Source organism: Euwallacea similis, chromosome 32 (genome assembly GCF_039881205.1).
Source record: "Euwallacea similis isolate ESF13 chromosome 32, ESF131.1, whole genome shotgun sequence".
NCBI lineage: Eukaryota > Metazoa > Arthropoda > Insecta > Coleoptera > Curculionidae > Euwallacea > Euwallacea similis.
This window is the reverse complement of record NC_089640.1, coordinates 1,520,745-1,544,861: the sequence shown is the minus strand read 5'-3', so window position 1 is coordinate 1,544,861 and position 24,117 is coordinate 1,520,745. Positions and strand designations below refer to the sequence as shown.

At 36.3% G+C, this 24,117-nt stretch overlaps 2 protein-coding genes across 2 annotated transcripts; both read right to left on the bottom strand.

Moving 5' to 3' along the window:
- Positions 1-13,900: 13,900 nt before the first annotated feature.
- On the bottom strand, positions 13,901-22,557 carry LOC136418057 (collagen alpha-1(V) chain-like). The gene is made up of 24 exons (XM_066403974.1): positions 22,532-22,557; positions 22,211-22,402; positions 22,071-22,145; positions 21,906-22,016; positions 21,689-21,779; positions 21,395-21,564; positions 21,027-21,224; positions 20,814-20,967; positions 20,604-20,755; positions 20,387-20,548; positions 20,085-20,336; positions 19,772-20,023; positions 16,997-17,123; positions 16,799-16,941; positions 16,547-16,745; positions 16,326-16,496; positions 15,936-16,267; positions 15,694-15,855; positions 15,366-15,581; positions 15,056-15,309; positions 14,780-15,003; positions 14,539-14,723; positions 14,303-14,483; positions 13,901-14,251 (listed from the first exon to the last, which is right to left on the bottom strand). The coding sequence occupies exons 2-24, from the start codon at positions 22,304-22,306 to the stop codon at positions 14,073-14,075; spliced, it is 4,086 nt and encodes a 1,361-aa protein (XP_066260071.1). The 5' UTR covers positions 22,307-22,402; positions 22,532-22,557; the 3' UTR covers positions 13,901-14,072.
- Positions 22,306-23,521, bottom strand: LOC136418122 (collagen alpha-2(XI) chain-like). The gene is made up of 6 exons (XM_066404080.1): positions 23,415-23,521; positions 23,204-23,360; positions 22,989-23,151; positions 22,784-22,934; positions 22,532-22,728; positions 22,306-22,338 (listed from the first exon to the last, which is right to left on the bottom strand). The coding sequence occupies exons 1-6, from the start codon at positions 23,509-23,511 to the stop codon at positions 22,306-22,308; spliced, it is 798 nt and encodes a 265-aa protein (XP_066260177.1). The 5' UTR covers positions 23,512-23,521.
- Between the last annotated feature and the right edge of the window lie 596 nt (positions 23,522-24,117).

Sequence of the window (24,117 nt, the reverse complement as noted above, 5' to 3'; positions counted from 1 at the left end):
CTACGAGTGCTACGCCATGTGCACTCGTAGGCGTTCATATAAAAGGACTCGTTACCATAATACGATTCCCCACTTGTGAAGGCGGAAAATCCAATACTTTTTATGTTCAAATGTAGTCCGGTGATAACCAGGTTTCTTAAGATTGTATATTACACCGGAAAACTTCAAATTTCAACTGAGATAAGCGGAACATAGTGAATACACAGGTGTCCTCCATGAGGTTAAGACCAAGAAATATGTTAAATTGAAATTTCCTCTAATTGCAAAGGCCGGTCTGACCCAAATCAAGATCCGAACATATCAAATCAGGGCAGGCCACGCGTATATGGTCCTACATGGAAAGGGCGGGGAAAATAGTAATTACTGGCTGGACATTCAAACAAGTTTTATGCACTTAACGTGAGTTAGTCAATAAGATCTGGCAGTGAAAGATCGAAAAAACAGGAGTACGTACCATGGTCCTCCCAGTGTAAGTAGAAAGGATAATTTACTGGCTTTAGGATGGCCATTGTGTTTGAAAGTTGTCGGACCCTAAAGATAATTAAGGACCTTAAAAATAATTTAAGTAAGTAAATTTAAGCAGACATTCAAATAACAAAATGTACCATTATCACGGCATGCAATGTTTCCTCTCATATGCAGTTTGAGAACAACGCCTCACACGTAACTACGGGTGAAATTGCACACAATTCGCAGTTGAAGCTAAAAATGACATTCGCTCTTGATTAAGGGCTTGGAGAAAACCCTTAGTACTTCGTAAAAGTACTGGCAACGCTGCCGATGTCAAAACGTATTGTTATTACAATCCTAGATTTATATTCAATTGACATTGCGTAAATTCGGAAAAGGTAAGTGCCTATGTTATTTCATTCGGAAACTGATTAAATTGCCTTTCCATATTAATGTAATTTACAAATTCCATCTAATTCTGTTTTACCTGCTTAGCGAATTCGACTAAGCTATAGGATTATGCAGGGGTATGCAAATGACAATTCTATTACTGTTAGGAACTTATGTCGGAGATTAACTAACGGATCAATCGGAAAACTTGGTCTGAACTGTCTTTATCTAAACAGAGGGGGTGTCTATTTAAACCCCTTTTATCGTGATATATTCAGCAGTAATTTATAAGTCGCATAAGCTTAAACAAACTTTAAGATCCCTTCTGTAACATTTTTTATTGTTACTGAATTAAGACAGAAAATTTAACAGATATAGAACTTAACTAGCCGGGGCGTTGTAATTACTCTAGATATACAAAGTGGAGGTTCAACATTTAAATCACGGCTTGCTTGAAAAAATATGTGGTGTATTTTAAAAACACATGGAGAATGTGTGCCTGAAAATGTACCTTTATGAGTGAGCACTCTCTAGAGTGGCGTGCTTTTTCAAATGTTAATTGCTTCAGTAAATCTAAATTTCCAGCAGGACCCATATGTACACTTTTATAACTGAAAATCCGGAATATTGGGGAATAAAAGAGCAAGTAATGAACTGAAAGACGGAAACAATTTTGCAGAAACCATGTGAGTTATTTTTTACATTTGCGTCTGTGCTATATTGTGGTCTTAAGATGCATTAAGGCAGGTACCTATTACCTAATATTACCAGATAATTTTCGTAATAAAACTTCTGTAATTGGTACCGAACCAATCGAAAAAGGGTACTTCTCCAGTTAAACATTTGTCATGATGTATTAATAATATGAAATATCTATGACTTGCAGCGAATAAATTGAAACAAGTATAGAGTTGCTTTCATGTGCCTGCTAATTAGTTGCAAACTCTATTATACAACTTGCTAATATTATTACGCACTAATTTATTTGTGGCCTGTCTAGTTGGTAGAAAACATTTTGGTCATGCAGATAATATACAGTAATTAACCATTGATTAAAATATTTCGCAAAGTCACATAATTTCATCTAATACCCCATTTTCCAGGGATTTATGCCAGGCATGAGAAACGTTATAATTTTTAAATAAATACCTATAATTAGCTCGCTCGTCTATGTTCACTTATATGCCATTTTAAGCGCCCATTTACTCAAAATTTCGTGTCTTTTTAAGACCATATTTTAAAATTTTTTATGATTATAAATTAGAGAATTTTTGGACTATTCAAAATTTTACAGGAGGAACACCCATTCCTTTCGCATACTTCTTTCACATACAGGAAAATTTCCCTTAGCTCGCCATGCTTCTTAAGATATTTAGCAATTAGTAATCAAAACTGAACATGAACATGGAGCAGCGAAAACTTCGCAAATGCGAAAGTGGGCTGGAATAGTGACATGAGATAATTGGAAGCAAACTTTAATAACTTTAATAGGAAAGTTTTGAGCACGCCGCGCCGCTGTAAATTCCCTCTTTAAATTTTACCTAATATGCCATAAACCAGGTTTAATTTGCTTGAGAAATCTAGATAATTTTATGCAAAGGAGAGCTCGTTGTTGTTCTAAACAAATGGTCCGCCGTTTGTGTATGATTAGGGTATCTCTGCTTTAGCTTAAAGTGCAACAGTAAATTTGTAAATTTATAGAACTTTCATATGAAGGTTTGAAAGACTTTAATCTTGGTGACCACCACCGAAAATGTCATAGCAACTGCTTTGCTGTCCATACTCATGTAAATCTTTCAAGAACGGGGGTCTAGAGATCTACTACTTAATGACCTACCTCGAGCACATTAAATTTAGTATTAATAAACATAAGCGTGCTTTTTTTAGGGTCCGGCATAAATCCTTATTTGTGAACCGCCGGTTTCTTAATCTTTTTTGGAACAGAACCAAGAAAAGGCGTCTGAAAAAAATGTTCTTGATAGAAATTTAGTGCCACTAGGGTCACGTGTCCCTAAAAGCTCTTATTAAACACCAAAAACGTTTTATTTTTATGCTTCGTAATGATAGATATTGAAGATTTTTGTAATACAATATCAAAAGCTATTAAGATATAGAATTAGAAAATTTCTTCATAGCATCGAAAATACATAATATGCGTTATTAAGTATGAGAGAGTAACCTTATAACATATCTGAAGCATCATTATTCATATTAGAGGTTGTTTACCAAACCCGAACCATTCAAACTAATCCCTTTAGCAAACCGGACCAACACGCATACCTAATATTTATGGAAATTTTCTATCATGGTACAAAACGAAAGATCGTTTGTGTACGTGTTCCATATTCTCCATATATCCATTAGAGTCACAGTTTATTATTTATGGAAACTGACAACAGAGTTTCGTAGTCCCTTATACCTACTTCCTTGATTTTGTGTAGGGTTAATACGGTTTTGACATTAATTGAAATTTTTAACACTTGACCAAAAGACTAAATATGAGGTACCTTCACAATTAATTAGACCTTTTGTTAATGTATTTTGAAATTAATATTTGGGTGTGTAAATTAATATATGTAGATAAGAATTTACTTAGGGAAATAGACTGAAACAACCTTTAAGCAAAAAAGAAAATAATACTTATGCTTAGAGAAAGCTTCTAGTAAATAAATTGAAGCAGTCTACATAATATTTCCCTTTCCTAGTCATTACCCAATTGCAAGTACGAGTACGGATTTAAAATTCAATAATATTTTATTGACTTAAAAATCAGATAATAAAGAAGGAAGGTGATAAACGCGTGATGAAACTTCAAGATCTCAAAATTGTTAAATAATTGAGAAGAATCACACCCAAAGAGTATAAAATCGAGAACATTCAAAGATATGATTACATATATGTATTTGAAAGAACCAGATTTCTAAAACCTCAAACTGTCCCTAACGAAACCCTAGCACTCATTCTCGAATGAATGATCAATAATTCAATGCATGTTATAGCTTCGAAAAATTCAAAAAACTTTACAGCCCTTTTTGCAATCGTACAGCTCACCGGTTTCAGCACGATGATCATACACGAAATAATATACAGTGTCCCAATATTAGGACATGGAACAACATGATTAAACAATTACGTTACCATTGCAATTTTAATTTTTTAAAATTCTTTATTGCTTTTCTGCGATTAAAAGAGAAAGCATAAAAACACTAAGCAATTTAATGGATTATTTTTCTAACTAATTTAGACCCAAATTGTCAGGTTCTGTGCACATTTGCGACTGTTTGAGAAAAAGTAGCAAAAATAAATCTATAGAAAATAGATAAGGGTGACTGTGTACCGCATACTTTTATAATAAATAATTTCATATTTTTCACATCTTAAAACATAACGATTTTTTTGTTCTGAATGACCACTGAGCAATAAAGTAACACAATAAACCGCATCTGTGCGGTTTTATTTATTACCCACTGAACTGTGTTAATGTGTAACCGCTTTATCATTTTTTTTTTATTGGAATAATTGAGCGGTAACTTTCTTTGAAGTTTTCTATCTATTCGAAATAAAGGACGATTAGCCTAATTACAAATGTTAAATAAAATAATTATATCCCACCTCATTGAGAGAAGAGGAAAGTCCTATTTTAACAAACTGATATGAGCGAAGGTCTAAATAAATATTAATTATTATCGGAATTCGAAATTATTGTTTTGGCAGGGGAAGTTACAAATTTACACTATAGGAGTTGTTCGCTCAAATCTACTGTGTAGAAAATGAAGGAAAAATTTCCTTCTTAAGGCAAGGCCTTTCGCAAAGGCACATAAAGCAGAGGCCTTATCAAAATTTATACATATTTCTGAATAGGCAATAACCTTTGCCTTATGGTTTAAATTTTATAAAAAGGAAGTTATGCATCTATAGCGTTTTTTAGTTGAAAACTCGATTTTTTAAAAATCCTGCTTTCTTTTGACATTTAATACATTAAATATGAATCATAACTGAAATTTTCATCGAGGAAAACGATTACGAGAAAGACAGGAGAAATATGAAATTCTAACTGGTTTCGAGCGAATAAGGGGCTTCTTTAATACCCCCAAATCGAAAATTATATTCGTCCGAACGTCTCGCATAAATTAAATATTAATTCGGAAACCGTCTCCGAAGCAAATTGTGCGTATTGTTTGACGTTTCCAAATTGCCTCAAACGACTGTGGAATACGTATAGAGCCTTAAATTATGCTTTCTCTTTTATTCAGGTTTGAAGTAACCAAATCAATTAATGACAAAGTCTATAGTAAAATGAGAAAAATCTGGCACTTAAAGGTAATAATTTACATTTAAAGCCTATTGTTTAAAAAGAAGATTCAAACATATTTTGTATTATGATAATAACAAGTAGTAGTATATATATTTACGAACAGAATCCTTCTAAGTCACATGTCTAACCCTTTTCGAGATATTTTTATCATCAAAATTAATATCAAAAGCCTAATTACCTTTATTGCTATCAACTTTAGCTTTCTTTACGTACTTACGGTTACACGACGCCTGCTTTCAGTCACTAAATGTCAGTTACCCGACGCCTGCTTTCAGTCACTAAATGTCAGTTACCCGACGCCTACGTTCACTGACCACATGTCAGCTACACTAGTGACGTATCTCACCAGTAATTGAAACAAAAGAACATCCGATTATCTCGATTAATAGTTCCAGATTACAAACATCTGCTTTGCACCCGCGCTCACACTGAACTGAATCACCTATGAAACAATATCGGTACGAACACATATAAAAACTTTACAATCTACCTTTTGTAAAGGTACTAATCTTAGGGCGAACGACAACAACGATACGATGGCATCCAATCATTCGAATAACTTTACAGCTTTTTCCTCAGTTAACTAAACCCTGAATTGCCTTTTGAAAAATCCGACCTATCAAGTTATCAAAACTAGTATACTCTTATTGTCTTCGTTCTCATTATGCACCTTCATTTGGTTACAAAATGGCCATTTAACTCAATACTAGGTCCGTTCAGGGATAAACTTCGGCGATTAATATTATATACTGATAACCGCTGTCAGAGGGTCGAATATAGTTTGCTGACATAAATTTTCACTGCCAGGAAAATAACTCGAGATTGCTTAATACTGATAAGAATAGTCCGACGACCTCAAACTCAATATTTCTGTGCTTGGCTTTGATAGGGGTAAATGGAATTTTGAGAAATAAATGTCTTTGATGAAACAGTGTTACTCAATTTAAAAAGAATAGAAAGATCCTTGGAAAGTGGGAAAAAGAACAAACGTTGTTGTTGCTTAGTATCAGAACAGCAGCAGAACAGTATTAACTGAGGTGGGAATACACACACGCATGATCAACTCGTTGCCAAAAATTACAATTAAATCGAAACTAAAACTAAAGACTCAGAAGTATCTCCCACTTAAATTTCACATTAAAACGCAAAAGCCTTAAAAGCGCCAGAGACTATTAAAACAATATAAAACGTTGTCACTAAGTCTGCTGCTTAAACAAGAAGTTTATTAGTTAATCGATGGAAACTTGGTTTTTAGGCTTAAACTCACTTGGTACCTCCTTGAATTCTGTGATGTTACAATTAAATTGAATCCATTGCGGATTTTGTTCGATTTACGTTCCAAAAAAATAGGCAACCGTGAAAGTTTTTCGAAGGGAAAAAGATTCTTTTTGTACTTTTGGGAAGCCAACATATTTCGTCTCTTAATTCTAAACTTGGAACAATAAAGTTTACGTGAAAAGAATTTGTCTTCTTTGCTCCGGAAAAGTTTGGTCTTTGTTGTGAATTATATTCGCCCGCCTTTGAAGGTATGGTATTTCAATAAACCCAGAGAACTTTTATTTTGTATTTGTGAAACGAGTTTACTCCAGGTATAAATTTTGTACATAATTTCGCCATTCTCTTTTGTCGATCGCAACAAGGAAGCCACTTAAACTTAAAACCACCGTTTGAGGACAAAAAACAGTATCTCAACCTTAAGAGTAATCTGTCAATGTTTCGCGAGTTCTAAAACATGCCTTCACAACAATTTCGCCTGTCCCCTTACATTTCCAAGAATACTACTTGAAACTTATATTGTTCAAGGGAATTTTTAATCCAAAGTTTCTAAAACTTTCATAGGGTTGCTGTAAAGCTCGGTCGCTACTAAGAAATATTGGATGTCGTAGTATGTTGAAAAAAGTGTCAAAACTTTTTCGAGTTTTATTAGAGGCGAATTCTCTTCATATGAAAATATTAACTCCGGTCTGTTTGTGTTTCTGTTCGAGTGCAGTTTAGAGTAGGTATAGGAGTAAAAGCATTTTCTTGAGTGCTTGCGGAAATTTTTGCTTATTATGAGAGAATCTTTTGTTGCCTTTCATTAATTCTTCTTCTAAAAATCTATTTCGTTGATAGCATGTTGCATATGTGTGCTAAGTAGGTAATTACTGTACGCCAGTGTTACATGACTTCTTCCATTTCTCTGTACAATTTTCATATACATTCACTTCTCCACTATTAAAGATTGAATGAAATGGCTTAGCTTTTCAAAGCCAATAAAATATCTCGTTTTCAACAGATGTCAATAATGTATAATAATATTTCAATTCGCTTTGAAAATTTAACTAACTTAAATTAAGAGGAAGCTACTGCCCTAGAATGGTACGCTGCATTAATTATTCATAGATTTTATAGACGAATAAAAAACAGCCAAAAGTAAAGAAATAATTTTCAGTAATTCGCTGAAATCTATTATTTTTAAATGGACATCTTGATTTTCAGAAAAAATGGTTAAAGACCTTTTGATCTTCCTGCTATTTGCATAGACTGAAAATTCTAGGTACAGTGCCATAGATTACTTATTCAAATCCGTTGCTCATTACATACACATCAATATTCGGGTTTTAATGGACTTTCTTACGCCGGTCTAAAAATTAATAAAATCTGATTCGGCAAAAAATGTTTCAGAAATACAAAATATGAAATGTATTACTTCTCGGCGATCCATTAGAGGAAATGGAAATTGGATTAGAGGAAATAGATTGAATAGTCTTTGAGTAGAAGAAATCATTTATTCTTTTTCCTCTTGAGTGAATAAAATGAAATAAAGGCTAGCATTGTCGGAACATGTTTTTATCTGGACATTCATTGCTTTTTTTTAATTTCAAACGAAAGACACTCGATACAACAAATTTGAGCTGTCACCAAAGGGTTTGTGTTGCTTAAATCTTAAGTGTGTGGTGAAATTAAAACCCAAAAAATGTCACAACATTCTAGAAATCCCTGGAAACGAATGGATTTCCAGAAAAATCGAACACCATTTAAGAGGAATTTTTTAAAAGTTTCAACATATCGTCAGAAATTCCCTGGAAAAAAAAGTAGTATCTCCCAGAGGGTATCGAAACTTTATCAAAGGTCTGCCCTCCCGAAATCTTGTTTATAACAAATAAAAAATAACCTAAATGTTCATCCAGCCGTTCGGATCAATTTAACTTTAACTATCAAGTCACTTCGAAAACAGGAAATACCGAAAAAAGCACCGGACCCTTTTAATTTGATTTATTCCTGAGAAAGCGGGTCCTTCCACTAGGAATTATTTGTAACAAATGCGGGTCAGGTCACGTGGATAGATTGTTTTTCTGAATATACCTCAGGAGGAAATCTTTATATTGGCAAATAACATCGACGATTGATGTAAGAGGAACCTGAGGGGGGTAGATTCAAAATAGAGCTGGAAGTAGAGGGTTAATAATATGATGATAAAACTCTAGAAATATGGTTTGAAGCAAAGCTTTAAACTGGAAACTTCATATAATAGTTTGTAAGTGAAATCCCACCTTGAATGTGTAATAATGGCAGCACAAGTCGAGGGAAAAAACTTTTTATGTAGTATATACGTTGTTGATTCAATAAAGATTTTAATATATGTATATATCCAAACGTCCGAACTTTTATTAATATTCATGCAAGACTTTATGAAGCTAGAAGTTACAAGAAGGCAACACATGTATCAAGAAAGCCTGTAGCAGAGCAAAGAGTTGTAATAAAATCATAGAAGACTTACTTTTTAGTGAATTAAATACTAATTACGCAACTGACTGCGTGGCAAATTTTAAAAGCTCAACAGTTTTGTCTTTATTATATGCATCCTGTGCAGACTGTATTACCTACAGACTTCTCAGAGTAGATTTTTGCACTTGGTTACGCACTTAATTAGCAGGCAACCCTGGAATTTCTAAATAATGTACCATAGCACATTACTTTCCTCATATACATAGTACAGAAATTTCGAAAACGTTCATTTTTGCAATAATCACGTTTGAGCTGCAGAGAAATCTCATAGAAAATCAGAATTAAGTGCAATTTTCTGTCAATATTTGGGTTGTAATTATCGGTGATCATTTTGTTAGACCTTGCATTCTGTGACAAAAACTTAATGGTGAACAGTACCTTTGGTACCACGTTGATTTAAGTATGAGGCAAAAGATATGATTCATGTACAATAACACTCATCTACATTTTAGTTTAGTCGCGCGTCAATTTCTGAAAGACAATTATCCTATTTTTTTGTGAATTCACTTGAAGTCACTAGTTTATAGAACGATAGCCCACAATAAAGTGAATTTAAAAAACAGGATATTTGAATCATGTGTCACTATTAAGTATACACCAAGTATATTTGAAAGAATGCATCAATCAACGTTAAGACGAATAGACATCAGCTCTTAGAGCATCATAACACTAGTTATTGTTTACAGAATAACGCTTAAATACCACGTTGTCATCACTTACCTGCGTTCAGCATGGGACAATGTTGAAGGAGCTTTCCCTGTCAGGACTTGCGTGTTATGAAACTTAAGTCGATATGACAACATCGCGACCCGCGACAGACCATTTTTTATTTCTTGTTTTTGTTACATATAGGTTTAAATTTACGTATAAGAGCGAACACCCCTTTTAGGAAGTTACCTAGCACCTCTCGTTAAAAGTGACTTGTTGCCCGCTGTTCCATCATTATTCCTTTTCTCAATATTGCTTTAACACGTATATTGATGTTTCCTACCTCAGCGATAGTTAGAAAGTTATTGGTTATTTTTTTTGCACAAAACACCGTCTCTGATACTGCAAACTCAAGGTGAGCCGAAGGTGAGTATACAGTTCCTATTTACACGATTTTTTATTCTTTTGAACTGAATCTAAAACATTTTCTGGTCATTGCGATCCGGAATCACATCAGAACGAGCGAAATGCATAAGAACGTAGCGACGCTATTAACGAAGCGTTAGTGTTTTGTTTTACCAGGCATGCCAAACCTATTTGAATGAAACGATGCACTCGTAGGAACGAATTTTTGCAAAAAATAGAGTAATTATGGCATTTTCAAATGGAGTATTGCCGTCTTTCGGAGTTTTCTTTGATGGGATTTAAAGTAAAGGGAAAAATCGCCTTACATTAAATAGGGCAAGTGTTATAAAAAAAAGCTTCAAGTAGGCGTTGAAACGTCATAGCCATGTTATATTCATCTATTCATTTGTTTTTCACTTGTTATTCATTGGTTAGTAAATTGCTTGATGGTGGATAGTAAACTACTCAATCATGGCCATAGGTTTACAGCTCATTACTTGTTGCAAGTTTTTTTAATGATCCTTATCACCATATTTTTAATAATTAATAAGTTATAATATAACATGTGCTGCCGCGTTTCCCCTACCAGAATAGCTGCAGGAGAAAGAAAACTCAAAGTCCAGTCCGATAGTGATATAGGATGAGAATAAGGATAAGGAGCTTTCTGAGGATAACAGACGGAGGCCATTTTTTTTAACGGGTGAGAGTCTCCCCTTAAAGTCTATACATTTAATTATTATCCGGTATGAATAATTTTTTCTTCTACCAAATTTAAATAGATTTAATAACATTGCAATCAACTTACTGAAAGTTAGGATAAATTAAATCTGAAAAACAAAAGGACGATGCGCCCTTAATCACACAATCACATTTAACATTAATTTTTATGATATTCCATTCAAAAAAGGGTATAAAACGTACTTTACAGTCACTCAATACATCCAATAATGATGTCTTTTAAAGTCAGTTGTGGAAAAAAATAAAAACGGGAGCTTATATTCTTTAATCGTTTGCCTTCCTGTAGGGTAAGCTTAGGGACTCCCCAGTAATTAAACTCCCGATAATGCTTAAATAAACACCTCCAAAAGCATTTAAACTTTATAATCGGTAATATAATTAAAGTTTTTAACCGATAGCGGAACAAAAACTAATCAAAACTTCGGAGTAGGAACTTTTTTTAATGGCAGGTAAAATTACTTTGCCTGCTACAAACAAATTTAATTTTCTCAAACATTGCCCTTAATAGGGTCGATTAGGGACTTTACCTAGTTTGTCAGTGGACCTGTTCATAAAATTTATTTACTTAAAGTTTTCGAGTTTTACTGAAAGGTTTAGGGAAATGATTTTTCAAATTGTTGCTTCAAGAGAACTATTCAAAAAGTGGAATATCTTATATAATCTGCCAAGTTAGCGAAACTACTATGTAGAGCCCATTTTTCTAGGAGAAGTAGCTCAAGACTTTTAAGCAAAAAAAATGGTGCACAAATTTGTTTATCGAGTTCATAAAAATTCATAGACACGATTCCGAAATATCTGTGAAAACCTAAAAGTCCAAAATGTATTTTAAACATGTAATACCTTAAAAATAGCAGTGATTTGGTTTTAATATCTGAAGAAATAACGGAAATATTGCACAAATACATTTTTTAAACGCTGGAGGCCTGAAACTGGAAGTTATTCGGTTGTAAATCTCTATAGATTTTTGATACTGAGACCTCTCTGAAAACCTATAAATCGAAAATCAACATTTTTAAATGTGTAATGCTTCAAATTGGAAATGACTTCTTCGTTCATAACCGTAAATCTCCATATAACTTTGATTCGGGGGCCTCTTTGAAAACTTTTAATGCCTCAAAAATACCTTAGAAAGACATTTTAAAAGATGTAGTGCCTCAGAATAGAAGGTATTTGATTGTAATTTCTATAGATCCCATTATTATATAAATTACTAGGTTTGAGAGCAAGACTTTTTATTTGTGGGTAATAATATTTCCTAAACAGCAAAATTAATTTAATCTGATTCAATCACAGCACGTCAATTTCCAAATCAGTTTATTAATAATATCAGCCATCACGGCAACTATTCTATATACAAAATTAAAAAAGACATTTGCAGGAACGAAGGCTTTATATCAGTAACCCATTTGGGAAACGTGTTGGGTGAACAGCATAAAATGCTGGAAGATAAAACTTTGTTAACAATATTAGAAAGAATGGCCTTCTTAAGATCTCGCTTAGAAAACAGAATCTCTAGAGAATATTATTTTGGCAAGAGCTTTTAAAAGCCAGTAATTTGCCAGAGTTTGTATTAAATATTTCACCACTTAAGTGTTTGTTGAAGAAAAGTTGGTGTTGATGGCGAAACTGTTTTAGGTAAAAGCCATAATGTGTGTACATTATAGCTTTAGCGTCAAGAAGAAACGTTTAGGGTAATACTGGGCAAAGAACAAAGGGAGCTATGAAGGGGTTGCATAGGTACTAAGAGAAGGTCAGACAAAAATTTGGAAGAAGCACCCGCTAAGGGAATTTGTGACTATTTCAGCCATTGGAAAATTTCGTTAATAAATGAATGCATACAATCCCTTTCGAACTATGTATACTTTCATAGATCGCAAAATATCGATTTTTAAAACTTATTCTTTCCTCATCTTCATAGCTCTTTTTTATAATCCCAAAATAGCCGATACCGAATAATATTGTTGATGACTCTGATCCCTCTCTTCAGTACAAAACAAAAATAAATGGTAATAAGGCAATTCTGAGATCATAAATCTCGTTTTTACCATGATGTCGGATGCACAATGACGACAAAATATGAAAATCAATATTCACAGAAAATAAACAATCCTCAAATAGGTAGTTTTATGGTTCTTTTCCTCTGCTGGAAACGCCCTACTGTTTCCCGAACATTTATTAGAGCTAATAAAAAGTCAATCGGTTTTATAGATCTTTTAGTGAAGGGTATAAATTATTTAAATATACGTAGTCCGATCCCTTTCCATTTCTCAGCAGGGCAGACTTCAGCGATAATTTTTTATCGATATGGAATGCCACTTTTTGTGCGATTTCATACAAATTTTATAGCCAATTTGTAAACTTCGTCCTTATACGACGTGAATACCTATCTGCCTTTGTGATTCATGCGAGTCCTGTTGTTGATAAAACGGACGATCTAAAAAGGCTGTACGAACTTGGTGAATCACCGCATAACCACATAGTAACTAGCTTCTTTATTCGAAATGAAAAATCTCGATTTTAATTCCCATGTTATTGCATTTTAGGTATCTACCTGCCTGTTATGTAGATGACTGCGAATAGTAATAGGGAAAAAATCTGAGAAGATTAAGGTCTATTACGACTTTATGCCTCATTCCCGATATATTTGCCATTGACATTGTCAATTTCTGCCTGCATTTGATTGGCTCTAGATGAATCCAAATCGGTCTTTGAGGTGATCAAGTTAATTAAACGCAATAATTGAATGAGACATTAAGTTGCAATAGGCTTGTTGTATTCAAATTATTCAGGGATTTACGAAGAATTTTTTAAAAGTTTAATTAAATTCTATTTGCTAGAATTACACTGTGCGCAGATATTTTAAGTTCCAAGATTAAGACAAATATTGAAAATAGTTTACTGAACTTGAAACTGCGATTGTATTAAATACGCATATGAACTATGAGTGTGAACTGGGCTTAAAAATAAATCTTGTCAATAATACCTGCATCTATTGGATTACAACCAAAGTATCCACCCTTATTTCAATGGCAGATATCGGCTACAGATCAATAATTGCAATTTCCATCTTTTCATTCTATGTTAGTATCAGTATCATCAGTGAGATGGAGTATCACAGAAAGGTTATTTTCATCCATGATCGATAGAGATATTAATTAAATTACCTTTCTTTTGTTTACATCTTGATTCTATTAAATAATAATATATTTAAAATTATGGCAGTAGTTGTCTTAAAAATATATCACATTTTAACTTATTAATTAAAAAAAAAGTCAACAAAAGAGTGCTAAAACAAGAATATTCCATAAATCATATGACTATTTAGATAAATGAAGTCCACTAATGAAATTCGACGTTTTTATTTGAAACATACAGGACCAACATTAAATCCGAAAGCCTGATTTGGACTGCCGTAATCCATTGGGTAGAAATCCGTTATAGGCAGTTGTAGTGGCTTTTTCGTCCTTATTTCAAAAATTGTTTCGGATTTTCCTTGCCGAGATTTGCATCCATCATTCAGGACATTAGGTTTTTCTCCTGTAAAATATTTTTAGAAAATATTTTTAAATTTTTTAATTATAGACACACCATTAAGTTCAAAGTGCTGCTCATTGGCTCCCATAAGCTTAATAGACATGTGAAAATTGCTGTTGATAGAGTTGTACCAAGCCACACTATTTATGCATGAATAGGTGAAGTTTTGATAGGCTCCTTCGGATGAGAGTCTAAGAAAACCCATCTGGACTACTCCTATTCCGTCATATGTTATCTAAAAAAAATTAATTCATAAAAGTACCTTTTTTTTCTCGTGATTTAATACTTACTTTAGACCCTTCTTGGAGTTCAGAAAACCATTTGTTAGATTCATCCTCTTTCGTCCACGGCAATTCAGGCAAACTGGAAGTATGTACGTCTGGAAAGACGCAAGTTTCACCGCCCGCAGTTAAATTGCAAAAAACATATACTGCATCATCAATCATTCCCAAATTTGGATCAATCCAGTACCAATCTACAAGGAAAAATTTATAACTGCGAGAGTTGATTGAAGATGCTATTGAAAGATACCGTCTTTGAAGTATGGGTGTCCAAAATAAAGGTCTTTGCAAGTCTTTGCAGGATTATCCCTATTACCCAAAGGCTTTTTCTCGTTCTCCAGTTCTACGCCCATGGAATAGATTGATGTGTACATATCCAGAAATTTTACATTAATATTATTGTTATCCACTGTTTGACCATTTTCAGTTACATCTTCATCATTCAGCTTGTCAACGGTGTCTTGAAATTTTGAACTAAAAGAGTTTAAAACGTTAATTATTCAAAGACAATTTAATAATTAATTACATTATATCTTGTACGTTTCTTCTTCGCCTTGTCACACCTTTATTTAACCCAGATTCCTGCAATTGGAACAATAACTCTGGAGGTATTAAAGGCATTTCTGCAGGAGGTCCTGGAAGCCCAGTTGGACCTGAAGGTCCCGCTTCGCCCTTCTGACCTGCAGGACCTTCAGTGCCCTTTGGCCCTGATGGGCCTTCCACTCCTGGTGGTCCTGAAGGACCCTCATTGCCTTTCAAACCTATAGGACCGACTGGTCCCTGTTAATTGTTATGTTACAAAAAATATATACATATATTTGAAAAATTCAGCGTACAGTATTGCCTTTAGGCCCAGGTAAACCACGGTCTCCCTTAAGACCTCTTTCTCCCCTCTCGCCTTCTTCGCCTTTTAATCCATTCAAGCCTATTTCTCCTCTATGACCTTTCGGACCACGTCGTCCTCTATCGCCTTTCTGACCTCGTGGGCCGGATTCTCCTATTTTTCCTGGAACGCCTATTAACCCAGGAGCTCCAGTTGCACCATTCTCTCCCTAAATTTATTCAGTAAATAAAAGATTGTCTAGAAAAAGTTGTGTGTAATTAAATAGAAAAAATAAAGTAACGATATTTAAAATAAAGAGCTAAAGAGTATGTTCAGATTACCCCAGCTCCAGGAGCTCCACGAAGGCCTACAGGTCCTTGCGGTCCTGGTACTCCTTGAGGACCTGGGTTGCCTTGAAGGCCTGCTGGTCCATTTGCACCTTTATCTCCTTTTTCACCCGGAAATCCTGTATTGCCCTGTGGACCACCCACCCCTTCTTCGCCCTGTTAAAAATTTCATATTCCACTCATCGCAGACTGTATCTAAGTTTGGGGATATAACTGATCACAAAACAAACTAATACCGGTTTTCCTGGAGGTCCTGGAGGTCCTATAGGGCCCGGCGGCCCCGCTTCTCCAGGCGGTCCTGCTTGTCCTTCTTTTCCATCATCTCCTGCTTCGCCAGGTTCCCCTTTCAAACCCTGCAGACCGGGTACCCCCGGTGAACCCGGTAAACCTACATGGCCGAGAGAACCCTTTTCACCTTCTATGCCAGGTAAACCTCTAGGGCCTGGCGGTCCATGAGAGCCAGACTTTCCCTCTTCTCCTTTCTGTCCTTGGGGTCCTATATCTCCCTGTATTCCTTCTTTTCCTGGGAGACCAATTAAGCCAGGAAGACCGTCTTCTCCTTTGAGACCTGAAGAAAAATTGGACAATAAAATCAACTGCAACAAAAACAAGAAAGGAGTATCGACCTTGAGGGCCTTCAGGACCTACTGGGCCGGGTAAACCTTCAACTCCTTTTTGGCCTCTAGGTCCGGGCTCGCCTGGAGATCCTATTGGACCGTGCGACCCCTGAGGGCCTACGTCCCCAATTTCTCCTTTGACTCCCGGTGGACCAGGAAGACCCTGTGGGCCAGTCGCCCCTAAAACAAGGAAAAGACGAAAATGGCATTTTGTGAAATTGAAAGTTAACCTGGTGGTCCAGTAATGCCTACTGGCCCGTGTTCCCCTTTAATTCCTCTCCGGCCTATTTCTCCTGGTGGTCCCCGCTCACCGACTGGTCCTGGTTGGCCTGGTTCTCCTCGAATACCTGGAGCACCCAAACTTCCCACAGGCCCGATTTCCCCTTTGGACCCTTTGAACCCTTTTTCTCCTGGAAGTCCCGCTTCACCCTTTCAAAAAAAGCAAATTTACAGCAATTATCTAAGTGAAAACTTGAGTTTACCTTATCTCCATCTTCTCCAGGGGTGCCCACAGGGCCTGGTACACCTGGAGGACCTCTTGCCCCAAGTAAGCCATCTCGACCGGCAGCCCCCGGTGGACCACCTTCTCCTTTTTCACCTTTAGCACCACCAGGTCCTCTAGAGCCTATATTATAACATACAATAAAATTAAAAGTCACTTTCTTTGATCATGACTATACCTGGAGGTCCTTTTCTCCCTTCCGCTCCTTGCGGTCCTTGCAATCCAGGTTCACCCTGTACTCCTTTATCTCCCTGCGGCCCTGGCAGTCCCATTGGGCCCGATTCTCCTTTAAGACCAGGCATACCCTATGTTTAGGAATATTCAAAATATTATACCCGACAATAGCATCTATTTACTTTAAAATTGAAAAAACTGTTTTAATCTCGTATAATCGATGAGGTTAGAGTGTAATTTTGCTGACCAAACTACTATCAAAAAAAAATATATATACAGGGTATTTCAAATTCGATCCTCACTATTGGGATCTCGGAAACTAGAGGAGATACGAAAAAATTTAAATGGGGGCGAAGTTGCGCAATCTAATGCTTGATCAAATACCATTTTCAAAATTTTAATTTTCCGAGTACTTCCGAACATATCCGAGAAAAACTAAAAATTGAAGAATCCATTATTATTATTTTTTAGCGTTATTTGACAAGAAAGGTTAAATCCGTAAGCACATTTTCATTGCCACTTTTTCTCAGCTACACGATGACATATTCAAATTTTGCGATCCGACGTTTCGTCTTTCGGCTACCATCATCAACTTTATTTTTTCTTATGGGCGCCATATTGGATTTTTCGACAAAAAAATAGTGCGTTTCATTCTGAATTCATTGATATAGAACTTCTTATAATTTACTTTTTTAAAAGCCGAAATATTGAACTAAAAAGAAATATTACATAGCTGGCCTTGACTCTATCGAAAGACTTTCTTTTGTTCGCGCTATATGACAGAATTCCTCAAACGAGATTAGAGCGTGTGCAGATTTTCAATGAAAATGAATTTCCGAAGTGAAGAAAAACGAGATATGTTAAGACTTTATTACAAATTTGATAGGAACAGCACGAAAACAGCTTAAATGTATTTTGAGTTATATCCAGAAAGATAACAGCCGCATAGAACATTATGTAAAACTTTGGACGAACATTTAGCTGGGTTTGGTGCTTTTGAAAAACCTAGGATGAAGTATGGAACCAGAATGAAAGAAGATACTAGAAATAACCTACTGGCAAAGGTATAACTAAATTTCATATTTAAAAAAATGTAACATTTTCTTGCTTGTTTTAGATAAATGCAAATCCTTCACAATCAACATATCAAATTTCGTTAAATATGGATGTGCCACATACTAGCGCCTGGAGAGCATTCAAAGAAAGTGGTTTGAAATGTTATAAAATACACATTTCCCATAAACTACATCCTGGTGACCCTGAGAGAAGAATGTTGTTTTGCAATTGGCTCTCAAATAAGAATGACCCTCAAGATTTTTTAAAAAACATTATTTGGACCGATGAAAATACTTTTTCAAATTGTGGTGTATTCAATAGAAATAATGAACATATTTGGAGTCAAAATAACCCTAGATACTTTAGAGAAGTTAGACCACAAGTTCGTTTTTGTTTAAATGTATGGGCTGGAATTTGTAACGATCAAATACTCGGACTTTATCTTTTCAACGGAACCTTAAACGGTGAAACATATCTACAGTTCTTGATAACCCAATTTGAAGATTATGTCGATGCGTTGCCCCTTGCCAATTATAATAGATGCTGGTTTCAGCATAACGGAGCCCCTCCACATAATACTAGAGCCGTTTGTAACTATTTAAATCACAGATTTCCACATAGGTGGATAGGAAATTCGGTGCCGGTAAGATGGCCGGCAAGGTCCCCCGACCTTACAGTTTTGGATACTTTTTTATGGGGCACTTTGAAAAATAGAATATATGAGAATCGAGATTATAACACAATAGAAGAACTTAGGGAAAACATCATTACACAATGTAGAGCAATCACAAGGAGAAATATTATTAAGGCTGTCGCTAATTTAAATAGATGTGTTCGTTTATGTATGCAGGAGGAAAAGTCGTCAATTTGAGCACTTGTTGTAACATTTAACAATAATTTAGTTTTGTCTCTGCCAGTAAGTTATTTCTAGTATCTTCTTCCATTCTGGTTCCATACTTCATCCTAGGTTTTTCAAAAACACCAAACTCAGCTAAATATTCGTCCAAAGTTTTAAATAATGTTTTATGCGGCTGTTGTCTTTCCGGATATAACTCAAAATACATTTGAGCTATTTTCGTACTGTTCCTATCAAATTTATAATAAAGTCTTAACATATCTCGTTTTTCTTCACTTCGGAAATTCATTTTCGTTGGAAATCTGCACACGCTCTAATCTCGTTTGAGGAATTTTGTCATATAGCGCGAACAAAAGAAAATATTTTGATGGAGTCAAGGCCAACTGTGTAATATTTCTTTTATTTAAATATTTCGGCTTTTAAAAAAGTACATTATAAGAAGTTCTATATCAATGAATTTAGAATGAAACGCACTATTTTTTTGTCGAAAAATCCAATATGGCGCCCTTAAGAAAAAATAAAGTTGATGATGGTAGCCGAAAGACGAAACGTCGAATCGCAAATTTGAATATGTCATCGTGTAGCTGAGAAAAAGTGGCAATGAAAATGTGCTTACGGATTTAACCTTTCTTGTCAAATAACGCTAAAAAAAAATAATGGATTCTCCAATTTTTAGTTTTTCTCGGATATCTTCGGAAGTACTCAAAAAATTAAAATTTTGAAAATGGTATTCGATCAAGCACTAGATTGCGCAACTTTACCCCTATTTAAACTTTTTCATATCTCCTCTAGTTTCCGAGATCCCAATGGTGAGGGTCGAATTTGAAATACTCTGTATAGTTTCATTTAAAAAATTAAATTATTTACAGTTAATCCATTGTGGCCTCGTTCTCCCGGAAATCCTGGCAAGCCAGACGGTCCTGGAATTCCGGGAGGTCCCTCAGCCCCAGCTGGACCCACCGGTCCCTCCTTTCCTGCATCCCCTGAAGGGCCTACTTCTCCAGGAACACCAGAAGCACCTGGAGTTCCGGGCTCACCAATAGGGCCTGGTTCTCCAATATTTCCTGGAGGTCCTATTACTCCAGGCAGGCCAATGGTGCCAGGTTGTCCAGGCTCTCCCTAAAGGTGAAGAATTTAGCTCATTTCAAACCTTCAAGTTCTAAAAACTTGAAAGGATTACTGAAGGCCCGCGTTCTCCAGGTTGTCCAGGAAGTCCGTCCTTTCCATTGTTTCCTATAGGACCAGGGGCTCCGGTGAAACCACGCACTCCTTCATTGCCAGCAGGGCCAACTTCACCCTGAGGACCCGGTGGTCCAGGTTGACCGGTGTCCCCTTTAGCACCAGGTTGACCAGCCTGCCCTCTTCTACCTCTCATTCCTCTGAAGCCTCTGGGCCCAATTTCACCTCGCTCCCCTTGTAAACCCGGGTTGCCCTAATAAAAATGTTCTTAATATTTTTGAAGCAATGAGAAAAATAAATTACTCGTTCTCCTTTCTCTCCTGGAGGACCATGCCTGCCTGTAGCTCCCTTTTCTCCTTTGTCGCCTGCTGCTCCAGGATAACCAGGAAAGCCTTTGTAACCGTCCTTGCCCTTTTCACCAGGAATACCCATTTGGCCTACTTCTCCTCTTGGTCCTTCAAATCCCTTTAGAAACATTACTGCCATAAGCGAGATCAAAAAATAAATCTAAAAATATTACTTTTGACCCCTCAGGACCTTCTAATCCAGTCGCTCCTTGTATCCCTTGAGGACCAATTTCTCCTTTAATTCCAATATCTCCTTTTTCTCCTTCTAAACCCCGATCTCCTTTGTCGCCTTTTTCTCCAGAAATTCCTCGTTTTCCCTCATCACCTGATATCAAGCGACGTGTTATAAACTTCGTTCTTCTATAAAAATGAGAATTCATCACCTTTAACCCCTCTGGAACCAGGGAATCCAATGGATCCCTGAAGCCCTGGAAGCCCTATCTCTCCTTTTATTCCTGGAGGGCCAGATTTCCCTGAAGGACCTGGCAAGCCTTCTGCCCCGGGTAGGCCTGGTATTCCTGGTTTACCACGTGGGCCCTAGATACAATTGCACACTTCAACTACTAATACTCTTCATACAAATTTAAATCACCTACCGCAATTCCAGGTGGTCCCAACAAACCTTGTGGTCCACTGGGACCAGAATGACCTATGGGCCCTGGTTGACCTGGTGGTCCCGGTTGCCCCACAGGACCTTCATGACCTTTAATCCCTGGTGGGCCTTCGGCTCCTGGTATTCCCGTATTTCCGGGCAAACCCGACATTCCCCGAGGCCCTGAGAATCCTCTGGGACCCTATAAGAAAATTGTATATTAAGTATGTATTTTTTCAGACTAATAATCTTAGAAAAGGCTTGAAACTCTTAACGGTGTTGTCCTCATTTTCTCCGTTAGATAAATGCTGATCATCCAAAAGATGCTGGATTCTATTTTTAAACTAAAAAATTTCAGTTATTTGATTGTACCATTTCTCCTGGTAATCCCGGAGATCCGGGTGGTCCGTTTTCCCCGGGTATGCCGTCGTGACCTGGTAAGCCAACTTGCCCTGTGGATCCTGGTAAACCGCGATCCCCTTTGTCTCCTGGTAAGCCTGGAAGACCTATAAGACCCTGCTCTCCTTTAGCACCAGTAGGGCCTAAACATGTAAACGAATATTTCAATAATTTTATACAATATATCCTAAGCGATTCTTATCGACTTTAGCAGATAGACATGCAAGAAAATTATGGATTTTTAATTTTTGAAAATTATATTTTCACCTGAGAGGCCTCTTTCCCCATCTCTCCCATTTTGTCCTCTCCGACCTGGGTGACCTAGAGGCCCAGGATGCCCCCTGTCTCCCCGTGGACCCTAAAATTACATGTACGTAGATATCTCTAGACACTTGGTTTTAAAACTTTGAAGAATATCGTTCTTAGAAATCCTTGACGTGTTTCGTTTTCCCTCAAAATTTGACAACATCCTCTATTAACTTACAGGTTCTCCTTCATCTCCTTGCTCCCCCTTTTGCCCTTCAGGACCCGGAGGTCCTTGAGGACCTAACAGCCCAGTCAATCCCATTGGTCCTTCAGCTCCCCTCATTGAAACCTTAATTAAATTCAAAAGATATATGCATAGAATCGATTGCTATCCTTTTGTTACCATATGCTGAGACAGCATTTGCCTAAACGCTTCCACATTGCTCTCTGGACCTTTTTGATTGCCTTGTGGACTAACCTGCATTATGTTAAATGTATATTATATTACAAGAACTCTTTGCACGGTTTAAGTAAGCAACTCACAGGAATCATAAACACATGGCCAGGCATTCCAGGAATACCAGATGTACCATCCAATCCTTTCCTTCCAGCATCACCTTTTGAGCCTTGAAGTCCCATCACTCCTGGGGGACCGGGGTAACCCCGTAGCCCTGGAGGACCTCGACAAGAATTATGATATGGTGATCCAAGAGTTTCTTCGGATCCATCATTATTCTATTGTGAAATTATACAAATAAAAATGTTCTGTGTTAGGTGGAGAGAACGTCTTTCCAATTTGAAAAAATTATTTTGGATCTGGTTGTTATACGTAACATGAACTATTTGTTTCATAATTGCACTAACCGGTTGCAATGTTGTCGTCACTTGTTCATTTTCCTCAAATCCGAACCGAATTCCTCTGAATGTGGTTTGATCGATATCGAATCCGACTAAATTCTTCGTCATTTTAATGTTCGACTCAAATCTAACTCCCTGTTGGGTGTTCACTGTTGCACCCCCAATTGACTCCCCAAAGGCATCCGAAGCACCTGGCACAGTTTCTGGATTTCAAGACATATTTATCTAAAACCTTACGACGAAACTAAAGCTCTTTACCTCCTACAAGCTCAAATGCCAATCCTGGTGAAGGTATCTCAACTTGTGGGTCTCTAGATGCTAAAACTTCATTCAGACATGAAGAATATCTATTACAAAGCTCGTAGGCATCATCAGGCTTATCAGCTATTTCCAAAGTAAAGATATCACCCTAGATCATTATTTATTATTCTGCAAAATATTAGGAACTTGTGTTAGTCCTTACCTGAAAATGACCATCAGATAGAAGCTGATACCCTAAATTAATTAGCCCTTTATTATTCAACCTCGATGGAATTCCTCTGGTTAAAGCTTTGGTAATTGTTGTATGGCAATCGAAAATTAATGTTACGGAATCGCCCTTGATGCTAAAGGCGAGGCTATGCCATCTAGAACACATCACCAGTAGCAATTAGATTCATTGAAATCAATGCTACTAACTGTTCATCAACAGCTGAAACATTGAAAGTCATGTAATTTCCTTCTACTGGTAACTCTTCGTCGTCTTCATAGTATAGACCTATTTCCCGGCCTACAGTAACAGAAAGTTGTTCATCCCCTTCAGCGCTGTACAAAGTCAGAAGAGGGAAGGATTGTTCTAAAAGGTTCATTGTTATTGAAACTATAGATGAGAACAGGACATATTATCAACCTTTAGAAGGGCGGGCTATTATCAATATTGAAAAGTCAGCAGGGAAACCCTGCGGAAATAGATTTTCAGTGCTAATGGAAATTTCCTCTTTTTCCATCCATCTGTAAGCCAACTGTTGACTGTAATTGAAAAGAAATGTTTAGATTTCTGCATACAAATTGCTAACCCCAATCCTTACCCTTCAGATGTCAAATTGCTAGATATATTTTTGCAAGGCCCTTCAACTGGCTTCACCTTAATGTTTGATGCTTCATCAAGATCTGCCAGCTTCAATAAGTTATAAACACCTGAATAAGAAGTTTGTTCATCTAGAATAGAAATTGAACGGGATTAAAAGACAAAGGGTCATGATGTTGCTTTTGGAGTAACAAATTGCAGAGATTAATTCTGGGTTGAAAATTCGTTGGCAACAAATTTTAAGCGAGCTTAAAATGATATGAAAACAACCTCGCTTCCCGTAGAAATCTATAATTTGATGCTTTGCTGATACCGGTCACTTCAGAGATACGACTGGTACTGTCTCTGAGTCCTTCAGTATTCGGACAAAGATTTCCTCTTTTTGATTTAAAGTGCAAATTTTTGTTCTACGATTATCTGGTTTTTGTCAAAATTAATTAGTCTCACCAAGTTTGTCGTAGGATATGAAGAATGCCAATAATCAAAGGGAAATTCTATGGACGCAAGTTCAGTTTCCTTTGATGAT

What these genes read in the sequence shown, in the direction of transcription:
- LOC136418122 (XM_066404080.1), bottom strand. Translation starts at nt 23,511, where the DNA reads ATGGAAAAAGAGGAAATTTCCATTAGCACTGAAAATCTATTTCCGCAG. An exon ending in AATAGCCCGCCCTTCTAAAG is followed by an intron (nt 23,361 to 23,414) that starts GTTGATAATATG and finishes TGAACCTTTTAG; the next exon opens with AACAATCCTTCCCTCTTCTG. An exon ending in GGCATTTGAGCTTGTAGGAG is followed by an intron (nt 22,729 to 22,783) that starts GTAAAGAGCTTT and finishes CTTGAAATCCAG; the next exon opens with AAACTGTGCCAGGTGCTTCG.
- LOC136418057 (XM_066403974.1), bottom strand. Translation starts at nt 22,306, where the DNA reads ATGGGACTTCAAGGCTCAAAAGGTGATGCTGGAAGGAAAGGATTGGAT. An exon ending in CTGGAGAAGATGGAGATAAG is followed by an intron (nt 16,746 to 16,798) that starts GTAAACTCAAGT and finishes TTTTTTTGAAAG; the next exon opens with GGTGAAGCGGGACTTCCAGG. An exon ending in CTGGGCCTAAAGGCAATACT is followed by an intron (nt 15,310 to 15,365) that starts GTACGCTGAATT and finishes AACAATTAACAG; the next exon opens with GGACCAGTCGGTCCTATAGG.